The sequence below is a fragment of the Citrus sinensis genome, chromosome 1 (assembly GCF_022201045.2).
Source record: "Citrus sinensis cultivar Valencia sweet orange chromosome 1, DVS_A1.0, whole genome shotgun sequence".
Lineage (NCBI taxonomy): Eukaryota > Viridiplantae > Streptophyta > Magnoliopsida > Sapindales > Rutaceae > Citrus > Citrus sinensis.
The window spans coordinates 24,290,750-24,303,293 of record NC_068556.1 but is presented as its reverse complement, the minus strand read 5'-3'; the positions used below and the strand labels follow the sequence as shown (position 1 = coordinate 24,303,293).

At 35.8% G+C, this 12,544-nt stretch overlaps 1 protein-coding gene across 2 annotated transcripts; it reads left to right on the top strand.

The window, feature by feature from the left end:
• Positions 1-1,716: 1,716 nt before the first annotated feature.
• On the top strand, positions 1,717-7,957 carry LOC102607296 (uncharacterized). 2 transcript variants are annotated; one of them, XM_006488737.4, is made up of 11 exons: positions 1,717-2,068; positions 3,094-4,043; positions 4,572-4,701; positions 4,785-5,233; positions 5,484-5,564; positions 5,664-5,762; positions 6,329-6,487; positions 6,649-6,735; positions 6,853-6,924; positions 7,250-7,575; positions 7,763-7,957. In XM_006488737.4, coding segments are annotated over exons 2-11 (2,223 nt in total). In that variant the 5' UTR covers positions 1,717-2,068; positions 3,094-3,224; the 3' UTR covers positions 7,764-7,957. The 2 variants fall into 2 exon arrangements, with proteins under 2 accessions (XP_006488800.1, XP_006488799.1); XM_006488736.4 differs by lacking the exon at positions 7,763-7,957 and having other exon boundaries at positions 1,718-2,068; positions 7,250-7,720.
• Positions 7,958-12,544: the final 4,587 nt, after the last annotated feature.

Sequence of the window (12,544 nt, the reverse complement as noted above, 5' to 3'; positions counted from 1 at the left end):
TTCTTCGATAAAGGTATTCAGTATACTGCTGTCAAGTGATACCTCTGCAGTCTCCAGTTCTCATAATTTTGAAGCCAAATTATGGGTGATATGTTTGCTATCTCCAATGGCTTTCTCTGTTGATCAAAATCTTTATATCTCAAATAGCTTTACCTGTTGATCAAATGTCTTTATTGCACTGATGCACATTTAAACTAAACTACAGCATGTTTGAAAGTTCTAAACTATTGTGAAAGCGTAGAAGCTAATTTTTCACTTTGTTGTCAATGCTTATTAATCATGCACTTGTATAAATAGTGTATCCATTCAAAGATTCAACAGCCGTGGATTAAAATGGAACAATAGCTCAATCCGAAGCATGCCCCAAGTTAGGGACTAGTTGAAGTTACTTTTGTAATATGATTAACCTACTCCTCCATGTACTATCCATTATGGTATATACTTTAAAATAAGAATGACTACAATCTAGCGACATTTGGTAAGGCGCCCCTCCCTTCACTTTTCATGAAGAACTTCAATGCTGCGTTTACTCGTGGAGCTGATATGAATTGATGAATATCAATGGGGAATGGGAATGTTTACTTGAATGGAAATGAAAATGGAGTAAAAGTAAAAAAAAAAAAAACAAAATTTACCCTATTTAAATATAATAATAACAATTATTATCGTTATTATAACAACAAACAACCACAAGTCTTGGGTTTAATAAAAGTTATGAAATAATAATTTCATAATTATTATTATTATCTGTTGAACTTTTATTTAATAATGAACTTTATACGTATGCTAAAACCTTTACGTACGGGCTCCAGTCCTGCCCCAGGTGAAACTCACTTCCGAGATTGATTTTCTTTTGTTTTTGTGCTCAAGTGGACCATCTTCACATAACAAAGTAAAAGTTTGGCTTCGTTCTTTGAATTGGACTGGGTCTGGAAGCCCATTTTTTAAGTTCTCAGACAAACTATATGTTTAGTTTGAGCTTATTAATAGGGAGGGGTTCACTCAATGCAGTTGGCATTTCACTAAATGTGGCTCATGCATTTATAGTAGCATAAAATCTTATGCATTGCATGAACTTTATGTGTCACCACTCTCGGTGGCGGATCCGGCATTTAAATTAAGGGAGACTTAGTTTTTTTTTTTTTATACTTTATTTATGATTTTTTTATACTTTATTTGAATACATTTAAAAGAAAAATTAATGATGCAGAAGGGATTGAAGTCTTTCCTGGACCTTAGTTAAGTTTACTCATAACCACTCTAAGCTCTAACCATACTTATAAGTTACTAATTTAAGTTAAGATGTGTAACTTTATAATCTTTGATATATATTATTTTTTAGAATATTTATTTAGATACGATTTAAATTGATTTTTTTAATAATACAATACAATTTTTGGAATGGATATTTGCATGAAACGAACGCATGTCAACTTTGAGCATTGATTCAAAAAGTCGTTAAATGGTTGGATTTAATTTATTTTGAAAAATTGAAATGAACCCATAAGGGCTTGCACTAAACCGAGCGGCCGAGGCCGAGCCATGTTCTATTTACGCAGATGCTAATGAAATCAATTTTAAAAAATTTTGACCTCTTAAAATTATAACAACGTGCCAATCTGCTTTGTACACGTATTCGGGAGCGTATGTGATTAGCAATCGGCAGCACAAGGCATTCCAACGCATGGTTAGAGATAGTGGAATCCAAATGGCCAAACAGGTCCTAACAAGAAGAAAACAATACAACTTCGATTAGAGCTTCGTATGTGTGTGTCTGTTTTTCTGCCTTCGCCAGTCCCTATTTTAGACAATTTTTTTTTTTTTTTTTCAAAAAGTTAAATTTCACGACTTTTTTGACTCCATCAGTCCATCTTCCTCTTTCAACATCTCCAGTGAATAAATTATTAAGAAGGAAAAAAAAAACCAAAAAATTAGTCTGGAAACAGCAACAAAATCACTTTTTTTTTTTTGTTTTTGTTTTTTAAATCCTCCGTTTGGGGGTTTGTAAGTTATTTCTCTTATTGCTCATCTCCGTATCTCAAAGTGGCAACAGTTAAATTTGCTTAAGGTATGTCCTGTACAATAATTATTTAAATTTGTTATTATTTTATCATCTGTGCAAAAATTATAACTTTTTTTTTTCATTTGTCAAAAGTTAATTCCTATCACATTAGTATAAGAATGCAGCGAAGTCGATTACTCTGGTTATTATCAACTTTTTTAGGTTTAGTTCCCTATTGGATGCGCTTGACTTTGTCACTTTGGTTAGTTTATGTGTTGCAATTGTTTAATTGTATCTTAAGGTTTCTATAGTCAAATCCTAGTGTTGGAGTTTCGTTTTATGCTAAATATTTGATGGGAAAGTAAATTTTAGCCTCAGTTTTTGAGTCTTGAGCACCTGCTTGCGTGGGTTGTATTTATTTATTTATTTATTTTTGCTGGCTTGAGTTACTGAGGTTGAGTTTGGATATTATAGCATCAGCTTACATACATATGCTCTATAGTAACAAAAGTTGGGTGTGCTTACCTTGCTAAGAACTTTAGCTTGTGTTGAGGTTGACCCAAGTTTGTGGTGCGCGTCTTGATTTAAGAATGGAAGTGGATCTTTTTGTTTGTGATTTTTTCGGGCTTAAATGAGCATTGAACTGAATACTATATGGCAGACTTACAATTTTTTGACATCTTGTTACATTGTGCTGTTCCAGGAATAGTTGAACAGTTCATTTTAATGTTTGTGGTTCAAAAGAGATTGTTTTCAGAGTGGGGCATTCTGATCCATTTGATAAAACAGTTGGAGAATAATAATTCTAGAAATGCTTCTTAGTTTTCTGCAAAAACTGCTGCCATTTTGCTTTTGTGAATTTTGGTCTTGTGTCGGTGCTTCTTCCACAGTTAGGTTAATTGCTTTTCCTTTTATCTTTTTATGTGGTTTCAATTTTTCCTGGCTTGTTGGTGCATTCTTTCATCAAGTGAAATTCCACTGGGAGCCTTGGCACGAGGCGTGCACTGGTTATGCAAATTTGCTTGTTGCATTATCTTGCATTAAGCATCTCCATAAAATAGACATGCTGACTATTCGATTTCTGTTAACAGGTTGAATGCTTTTTGAGAAGAAAAGACCCATTTATCCTGTGCAATCCATCTTGCATGGCATGGCTCCAATGATGGATTAGAGTGGATAAGTTTCTTGTTAACTTTAAAGGATTAGTGATATTTATCATTCTATGGCTCGGAAGGGTAATCAACAGAAAAATGGTGTGGATCGCCATACATCAAGTCACAGAAAAAAGGGCTCAAACTCAGGGTCTGCTGTCCCTGATATGACAGGACAAGGAAGAGATGGCAAGGTAAAGGTTTTTCCTGGAGATGAACTTCCAAATGGTAGCCATTCACGAATTCCTTCAGCGGACAGTTCAAGTAATGATCATCATGCAGGAGATGAGAGTATAAGGAAGAACAATGCTGAGGCATCTCCGAGGAGAGAGAAGCAAGGAACAGACACAAAGCAGGATCTTGGGCAATCGGTTTCTTCGGAGACTTCGGAGACCATTGCAGGGGATTCAACCGATAATATTTCTTCAAGGGAAACCTGTGGTGTAAGAATAGAAAATGCTCGCCGTGGTCGTAAACACCGAAAAACTGGTCTGGGCTGGTCACTAAACAGAGTGCATCTTAAAAATATGATGGAGAAGGTAAAGCTTTCTGTTAATGTAGTGGTTAGAAGCTTAAGGGTATATGTAGTGCCCACCTTGAAGGCTGCAATCGAGTTGCTTGAGAGGCAGAGTCCAATGCTAATGACCAACATATATAATGCTCATGATTATGTTTCAATGAAGGTTCAGCAAGTTTATCCTGTTGCTTTGAACCATCTAGGACATTTTGCAAAAATAATGCTCCTTCTATCAATGCTATGGTTGGACTGTACCATCAGGGGCATCGATTCCTTTATGCGGATGGGCACAACATCATTTTTTTCAGTCATATGGTGCAGCATTCTCTCAGTAATTGCTATGGTTGGGATGTTCAAGTTTCTTATGGTCTTGGTAAGCCCTGATTATGCCTCATGTTGCCACTCAATAGAGGGTTTCTAATGATTAAATTCTTGGTAATTTAGTAGAAGTTATTTCTCATTAACTTAGTTTCTCTTTTCTGTTTCTTAAATTTCACCTTATATAGTTAAGAAACAATACAATCATTTTGCAGCCTTTGGCTGCATTTTCTGTCTTTATGTGATTATGACTTGCAAGCATCCTACGTTTTTGTTGCAGTAAACAAGAAAATCTTTTATGTCTCATGGAAATTGAATGTGTTCTATGTGCTTTATATGTAGTTTCTGGGTCTAGTTGGGTATAAAAAGTGGTACCATTACAAGGATAGAGTCAAACTCTGTATGATGGTAAATGATCTATGTGATTGTGTGACAGAGACGTGGTTCATAGGGTGTGTTGGTATTTCACTATTTTCCTGCTAGAATTGAATTCCCTGGAGCTTTGATATTGTGATTTTTTCTTTTTTCAAAGCTGTTAATATACTTGCATTCTTGTGCACAACCAAAATTTTTGTTATCTCAGGTTGTTGCTGCTTTGGTGGCTTTCTTTATCGGGTTTGCTCTTGCACTCGTTGTTGTTGCCTTATCTGGAACCATTCTCCTATGGCTTTATGGAAGTTTCTGGACAACATTTTTTGTTATCTTCCTTGGAGGTGACGATTTTACCTTTTTTTGCATGAGGATCTTCTTGTGCTTTTGAATTTGTTTTGAGAACTAATTTGCGCTAATATTTCAGGTTTGGCTTTCAAGTTCACCCATGAGCGCCTTGCACTTTTTATTACTACTATGTACTCCATATATTGTGCTTGGACTTATGTTGGATGGCTCGGTTTGGTGTTGGCACTGAATTTATCTTTTGTCTCAAGTGATGCTCTCATATTCTTCTTAAAGAGTAAAGTAAATCAGCACAAAACTGATAGTTCCCCTGAGCAAACCTCTGGAATGCAAGCTGGACCAAGCTTTTCCAATGGTGAGCCTGTGCATCCTGCATTCTCTGATAATGTTCCTGGGTTATCAGCAGATCGTAGTCCTGGAGTGCCTTCAACCAGTGGGGATGACTCTGAGATGACATCTGAAGATGAAGTTGTTCGGTTATTGAATTGTACTGATCACTATTCTGCTTTGGGCTTGTCGCGGTTTGAGAACGTTGATGTGTCTATACTCAAGAGGGAATATAGAAAAAAGGTATGCTGTCTTAATCATTTTTGTTGTTTTGCCTACTTTGAGCATGATTCTTCTTAATCTCTCCTCTGCTTTATATCTGCAATATATGTCATTTTCTTAGAAGTTCTTAGGTCTTATTGATTTACAAATGTTTTGTTCATTACTAGTTATGTGTCATTTCTTTGCTAATTTACAAAATTCTTTTAATCCAAAATGGGAAAGAAGGAATAAGATTTTCACTTTTCCTAATAGATCCTTTCAAATTTTGTAGGCTATGCTGGTCCATCCTGATAAGAATATGGGTAATGAAAAGGCTGTTGAAGCTTTTAAAAAACTTCAGAATGCGTATGAGGTAATGTCTTTGGTTTCTACTGGGTTGTCATATGGAGGAATCTTTATTTTATGTTTTCATGATTTTTCTCTGATTTTGTGTTCAACTTTATTTCTCTAGGTTCTTTTTGATTCCTTTAAGCGAAAAGCATACGACGATGAGTTGAGGAGAGAAGAGCTGCTAGACTATTTCCGTAGATTCCAAAGTGCTTCTCAGAAGGTTTGGATATATGTATATGTGTGTGTGTGTGTGTGTGTGTGTGTAGATGCTGTTCTTTCCTAGTATTTTTTATCTTGTTGTTGACCTTGGACTTCGTTCAGCATTCTCTTCATGTTCTCCTAAGCCACTTACATGTTCGAGGAAGAATTGCCTACTAATTTGTACTCAATAGTCTGTCTAATTTTGTTGCCAAAAATATAGAGTGAAGTGGGACATTATATTTTGAACATAAAAATAATTGTGAATAAGACACTGGCTATGCTTTTGTTTTCGATAAAACATATTGCTTTTTGTCTATTGTCCTCCATTGCTTGCCATTTGTGAGTGTTAAATTCTGTTTGCTTTTGCTTGTTCAAGGTAATTTTTATCAACTGTAGAATGCATCTAAGAGTTCTGGAATATTGTCTCCCAAAAAGGCAGTGGAGCAAAAGTATCATGGAGAATGTAGTTATCGGTTTTCTGATTGAAGATGTTTCTTTTAACTTTCTGCTATGTGCTTGGCACTTATTGAAATGAAAATCAAATCCTTTGGTCTTACTTGTGTTCTTATTTATTTGATTGCCCAGAATGGTAGGCATGGTTTCTTTGGCTCGGGATATGCACGGTCAGAGGCTGACTGCGACGATCCTTTTGGAGAATCAAGGCGAATTGCCTGCAAAAAGTGCAATAACTTTCATGTCTGGATAGAGACCAAGAAATCAAAGGCCAGTGCAAGATGGTGCCAGGTTTTCATTTTTGCTTTCTGCACTTATATGTGGTTTTAAGATATCAGGCATTAATGAATGTTGGCGCCGAGCATACTGGCATAGTGCAAGATATGATCCTGTAAAGGAGAGATTTTTGTTCCTGGTGCTTATGATTTTCCCTCCAAATTTCCCTTTTGAAGGAATGCAATGATTATCATCAAGCAAAAGATGGAGATGGATGGGTTGAACAATCTTCCGAACCTCTCTTTTTCGGAATATTTCAGAAGGTAAGTACCTAATATAAACAAGGATACCTTGTAAAATAACTCAAAATTGGTGCCATGATTTTTACAAAAAATAGCATAATATTGAGATCTGATATTTGCCTTTTCTTTGATGTTCAGGTAGATGTTCCTTGTGCGTATGTTTGTGCCAATAGCAGAATTTACAATGCTACTGATTGGTATATTTGTCAGGTAAATCTGTTTCTTTTTAGCATCCTGAATCAATGTTTATCTCAAGTTGCCTGACATGAATCACGGATATACTCACAGATCACCGGACACCATACACTCGACTTTATCAGATTTTGACTACATCTAGGGCAGAGGGGTTAGTTTTTGGTGATTGCGGATTACATATTAAGGATTTGAGAGTGAACTAACCACTTGTATTGGGGTTGATGTAGATTGGATAGTTTCACTGTTGGAAGTTTTCACTAAATGCCTACATGTCCATTTCAAAACCTTCATTCATTTATGTGCGCAATGCATTATTGCTTCCCTTCGATTTTCTTTTCAGGGAATGAGATGTCCAGCCAATACTCACAAGCCAAGTTTTCATGTGAACACTAGTGTTACCTCCAAGCACAATACCAGCAAGGGAACAAGTTCAGGACAACGAGGAGGTCGGATGCCACCACCTAATTTGGAAGAAACAATGACTGAGGATGAATTCCTTGAGTGGTTGCAGAATGCTGTGCAAGCCGGATTGTTTGACAATTTCAGTGGCAGCACCTCCACTGACAGCCCAACTGCCAAAGCTGGAAGCAGCTCGAAAAGCAGTGGCACAGCTGCTAATGGCGGCAGCAGCAACAACAAGAGAAAGAAAAAGGGAAAGAAGCAATGGTGATTCTTCTCATCTATTATGGTCCTCATGCTAGTAAAAGTCTACAAAACAGGGCTCTGAATCTGTTATAGGTCTTTTACTATTTTATTAATTAAAATGCTGAGAAAAGCTTTAGCCTAGATTATAAAAATTTGTTTAGATTTTCATCTTTCTTTTTAAATTCTCCGTTTTGACTTTGAAAATCAGATATGGAGCATTTCGCATGAAAGATGGTCAGAAATTTGCTTGAAGGGTTCACTTGCACAAAGGCAGGATGCTGGATAAGAGTACATTTGCAGAAAAAAAGCATTTAATTTATAAAATGTACGTCAATTTGTCTGTTTAAATTTGTAAAATGAAATCAGAAACTTAAAAGTATAATCAAACATGTTACATTAAGAATTTGGAGACTTAGCATTATTCTTGCAAATAAAACAATTGGACTAATTGTGCAAACCTCAAGAGCACACTATCAGTTGACGAAATTCACTTTCAATTTCGTCCAAATCTCAACACCATTCCAAATTAATTTTAGTTTCAATTTCTTCATTAACCCTAGTGACACAAAACAATTCTATTAAACAATATATTGAAATTATTCACAGCAAAAAAAAAAAAAACTATACCAAAAATAGGCTGACTTCTTGGTGGGTGTTCGGTGTGCAGCGGCTTATGTTGATTATGTTTCGGGACTTCCAATGGTCACGACGGGTGGATCAAAGAATTTGGGAGTGTAGCTCCTAATTACAATTTGACAATATGAGAAATTAATCATAATTAATTTAAAAAAAAAACAATCCAAAAAGAAACTAAAAAAGACAGAAATTGAAGAAGGAGAGTTGTTGCAAAATTATGCAAAGAAGGAAGACTAGTATTAGACTATTAGTGAATAAGAAAGTTGAATGAGTGATCTAGAGTAATACATTAGGCAAATCTCACATCGACAAAGCACGTGATATCTATTAAGTTTATAAAAGGTGATCTACACCCTAATTTACAAAACACGTTTTGGGGTATATGGATGCCTTAGAAACAAAACCATACGAGTCTTATTAAGGCTCATAGTAGACAATATCTTGTCAGGTCTGAGTTTGAGTCATGGCATATGGTATCAAAACGACTCAGTGTGTCCTCTTGAACGATGGTGGGGTAAATCACAGTGAGGATACTGAGGCAACTGAATCCTCAGGGGGGGTACAGATACTGAGTTTATAAGGGGTGATCCTCAGGAGGGGTAGAGATACTGAGTTTATAAGGGGTGATCTGCAGTCTAACTGGCAATATGCATTTTAGGGGGTATGGGTATCATAAAAATAAAACAATGTGGGCCTTGTTAAGGGTTAAAGTGGATAATATCTTAACAGGTTTAGGTTGAACCATGACATCCAGAATTAAATTGCTTAGCAAATTCAAGCAACACCCTCACATCTCGGAATTGTAACTTCATGCTTTGGAACTAAATTGCTTAGAAAATTCTTCAAATCCCTAAATTTGGGTGAATGAGTGATTCACGAGAAAATCAATTACAATTACTTTTTTTAAAAAAGATAATAACTTTTTTATTTTTAACTAGTTAAATTTTACTTTAAAAAAAAAAATTAACCAGCTTGTAGTAACTGGTTAAATATAATTTAATTAAATATTTTTTGTTATATTATAATTATTATGAACGTTTGATCTAATTTCACAACATACAACAACTAAGAAAATCACGGCATCATAAAATTTTTGGGCATTGAGTTAGTCTAAACCTTAAACTGCCAAAGTATCAAATTCGGATTAATAAATCATTTCATGTTTAGCGGTTGAGCTTAGTTTTACTTAATTGAAGTGTTGTAAATCAAGTGTTACATAAACACACACATCTTTATTTTTTTTAAAGAATACCATTGATTGGCCTTTCTTGGGCGTGAAATGAGTAACGAGCCCCCCTTATGTAGCTTTAAATAGAGGAAAAAGTTTAAAGCTACATAAACAAATACAGATTGAATTCATAAACAATGCTCTCTTCTCCACGTACTACTACGATCTTTTTGACAATTACATTTACATGCGAATGTGATTTTACGTTCTTTTGCTTATTTTCTTGTAATCGAATGACTGTGATACGAGATTTGGTTGGTTTTCTTGGTTAATTTTATATGTTTGTTGAAATTTTTTTATGCTTCTTGAGCCTTTCAAGATTTAACATTGTTTATGACTAATAAAATGCTCTTTTAATCGTTTTTTTTTGTTTTTTTAATGGGAAAATGGCGGCTAATTGGGATGCTGTAACTGTTACGCTGAACGGCATAGAAAAATCGATATGTTAGTAAGTTCGACGGTTTACAAGTTGTAAACAATGTGATGGGACGAAGAGACGCCATCAGGGAGCTACTAATTCAGGTGGCGGACGAAGAGCAGGAACAAACTCAAAATGCGGATATGGTGTTTCTGGTGAGTGCAGTAGAATTAACAAATTGGAACTTACCCCAAGACGTCATTGAAGGATCTATTCGGGCGACTAGGGCCCTTATTAGTTGTCCATTGCGGATGACGAAGGTGAATCGCAAGGCATTTGAACTTAAAAGTCGTAATGCAGGTCAAAGATGATGTGCTTGCAATCATAAATGGGATTACGCTACAGACACGAGTGGATGACGCCCTGACTGCTCTATTAATAGTTATGGAGAATCAGCAAGAGATCGATTGAGAGGGTGACCGTATCTTTCTGGTAACTTGAAGTAAAAGCCACCTAGGCACTATTACTTGCCATTGAAAACTTTTTTTTTTTTAAATTGTTCTCAGGGGTACCAGTACCGAACCCAATTCAATTAATTGGACGATGATCATTACGGAAGAGGGCATGAAATTTTAAGCCCAAAAAAGTTCAGTATTTGTTTGTAAAATGACTTTCATCTTGGAATCATTTGAATGGGAAACCTGTTTTGAAATATTTTCCCATTATTGAGTTTACGGTTTGTTGAAATATTTTGACAATTCACTTTATAAATTTTTTGATCAAGTAGCCGATTAAAGGTATCCCATGAAAAGAACCATGGGCTAAGCTATTTATAGTGGAGGTGGTGTGGCTGATTCATGTGCCTCTTCTGCAATGGAATTGAAGCTAATTGGTCCATGTAGTCGTGACATATTTAGGATGCTGCATTACTTGTAAGAATTATGGGCATATTTGGAAATTGATTATGGTCTGTCACACACACACACACACACACACACATATATATATATATAAACATAATTTTCTGGTTATTAGCATCTTAAATTCAGCATAGCAATGTAAATGTTGGGCTATGCTCTGATGTGAATAGGTCTTACATCCATTAGGAATTGATTTTATATATTTATGGGAATATTTTTTTTTCCAATATACTAGGAAAATAGGAAATTGACAGTTTACTTGTTTTATTTTACTTTATCTATTATTATTATTTTTATACATACAGATGATAAATGCATAGAGGGGGGAAAAAAAAAACCTTTTGGTGTCTCTCATTCCGGCTGTGAAAAATTTATAGGGGGGGCAACAATTCTGGTTGATGATTCTGGGAAACAATTTGATGTTGGGTTGATTTTGATACTTTTGAGATGGTCGATGGCTTATTGCAAACATATAAATTTTTGGTTACAAAAGAAGCATTTGCGGCCAAAACTATTATATTTGCAGGAATATTTTCGCTCGTAAAGGTGTGATTTTTTTTGTTGAGATACCGTAAAAAATTTAACCTTCTCCACTCAACAGTCGCTGCATCATCGACCATCACACACAGCCACCAGCCATATTTCTTTTAACCTAGTCATGTGGTTAGAGATTATCATTAAATATAGAATATAGACAACAAAAATTATTTTACACGTACAGAAGCATTCTCATGACGGCACAGACTTGCGGTTTGAAAATTTTTAGGGTTCAAACAAGGCCTATTATGAATCTGTACGTCAAACCAGGCCAAGAAAATTGAAAACAATATCGAAAACGATCAGTCATCAGCTAGGCATGATAATATATAAATATATCTTCGTAAATAGCACGAGCAAAGCAAAAATAAGAAATTCCAAAGACCCAACGGCAGCACAAGCTAGGTTAACACATTCCAAGGAAAATAAAAATAAGCTGATTCAGGACTTCAGGCCTATTCCGCGGGGAATGATACCCCCTTGGTCACTATTCCTCAATGAATGATACCACCACATAGGCGCAGTTAACCAAATAGGTGGCCAGTTACCCCGTTCGGCATAGCCGTGAAAATTCTCCGGATTCTCGTTACCCAATCTGAAAATACCCCAATCTTCAATCTCAGACCCTTTATGATGCTGAAACTCTTTAATATCCCACTCATTACTCCATGGAAGCTCATATTCATTAGTGAAATATAGGCAATTGCCTCTGCCCACACCCAGGTCCTTTACAGAAAAAAATCTTGAAGAATTCTACCAAGAAATAAAACCTGATCATCCCCCAAGCTATGCAACAGCACCCATTTACTCCTGCACAAATCCAGCTTATATATCTCGAAGTCTTTGATATCACGCTTTCTGTTCAGAAATCTACAAACAAGCAGAATTTCACCATTTAATTTCACCAAGTACCGCAGCACAAGCACACTCTCTTCTTGTGCATTCTCATTGATTCTTACTTTGTAAGTCTGAGCTTTGACCGAAGCAGAAGCAGTAGAAGAACTTCGACTCTTCTTCTTAACTATTGAGCAAGCAGTTTTAATATCAACAACATGGATGTCATAGGCCTTGGTCAAAAGATAGAAACAACTATTGACCGAGATCACATCCAAAAAGGGATTATCATCATCTTCTCCTTCTATTTCACATTCACACCAATTTTGGATCTGTCTGGTCCACAAGGCAAACTTAGCTGATTCCAAATCTAGGAGGATATACACACAGCTTTCCTCGTGAGGATTCCCGGACAATGCCAACTTATGATAGCAATTTTTTACAGCAGGGAGAAGATAATCAGCTCCTGAAAAAGGA

Coding starts and splice junctions, on each gene's coding strand:
- LOC102607296 (XM_006488736.4), top strand. CDS start 3,225: ATGGCTCGGAAGGGTAATCAACAGAAAAATGGTGTGGATCGCCATACA. Junction 4,044..4,571: donor TCAAGTTTCTTATGGTCTTG/GTAAGCCCTGAT, acceptor TTGTTATCTCAG/GTTGTTGCTGCTTTGGTGGC. Junction 5,565..5,663: donor AACTTCAGAATGCGTATGAG/GTAATGTCTTTG, acceptor TTATTTCTCTAG/GTTCTTTTTGATTCCTTTAA.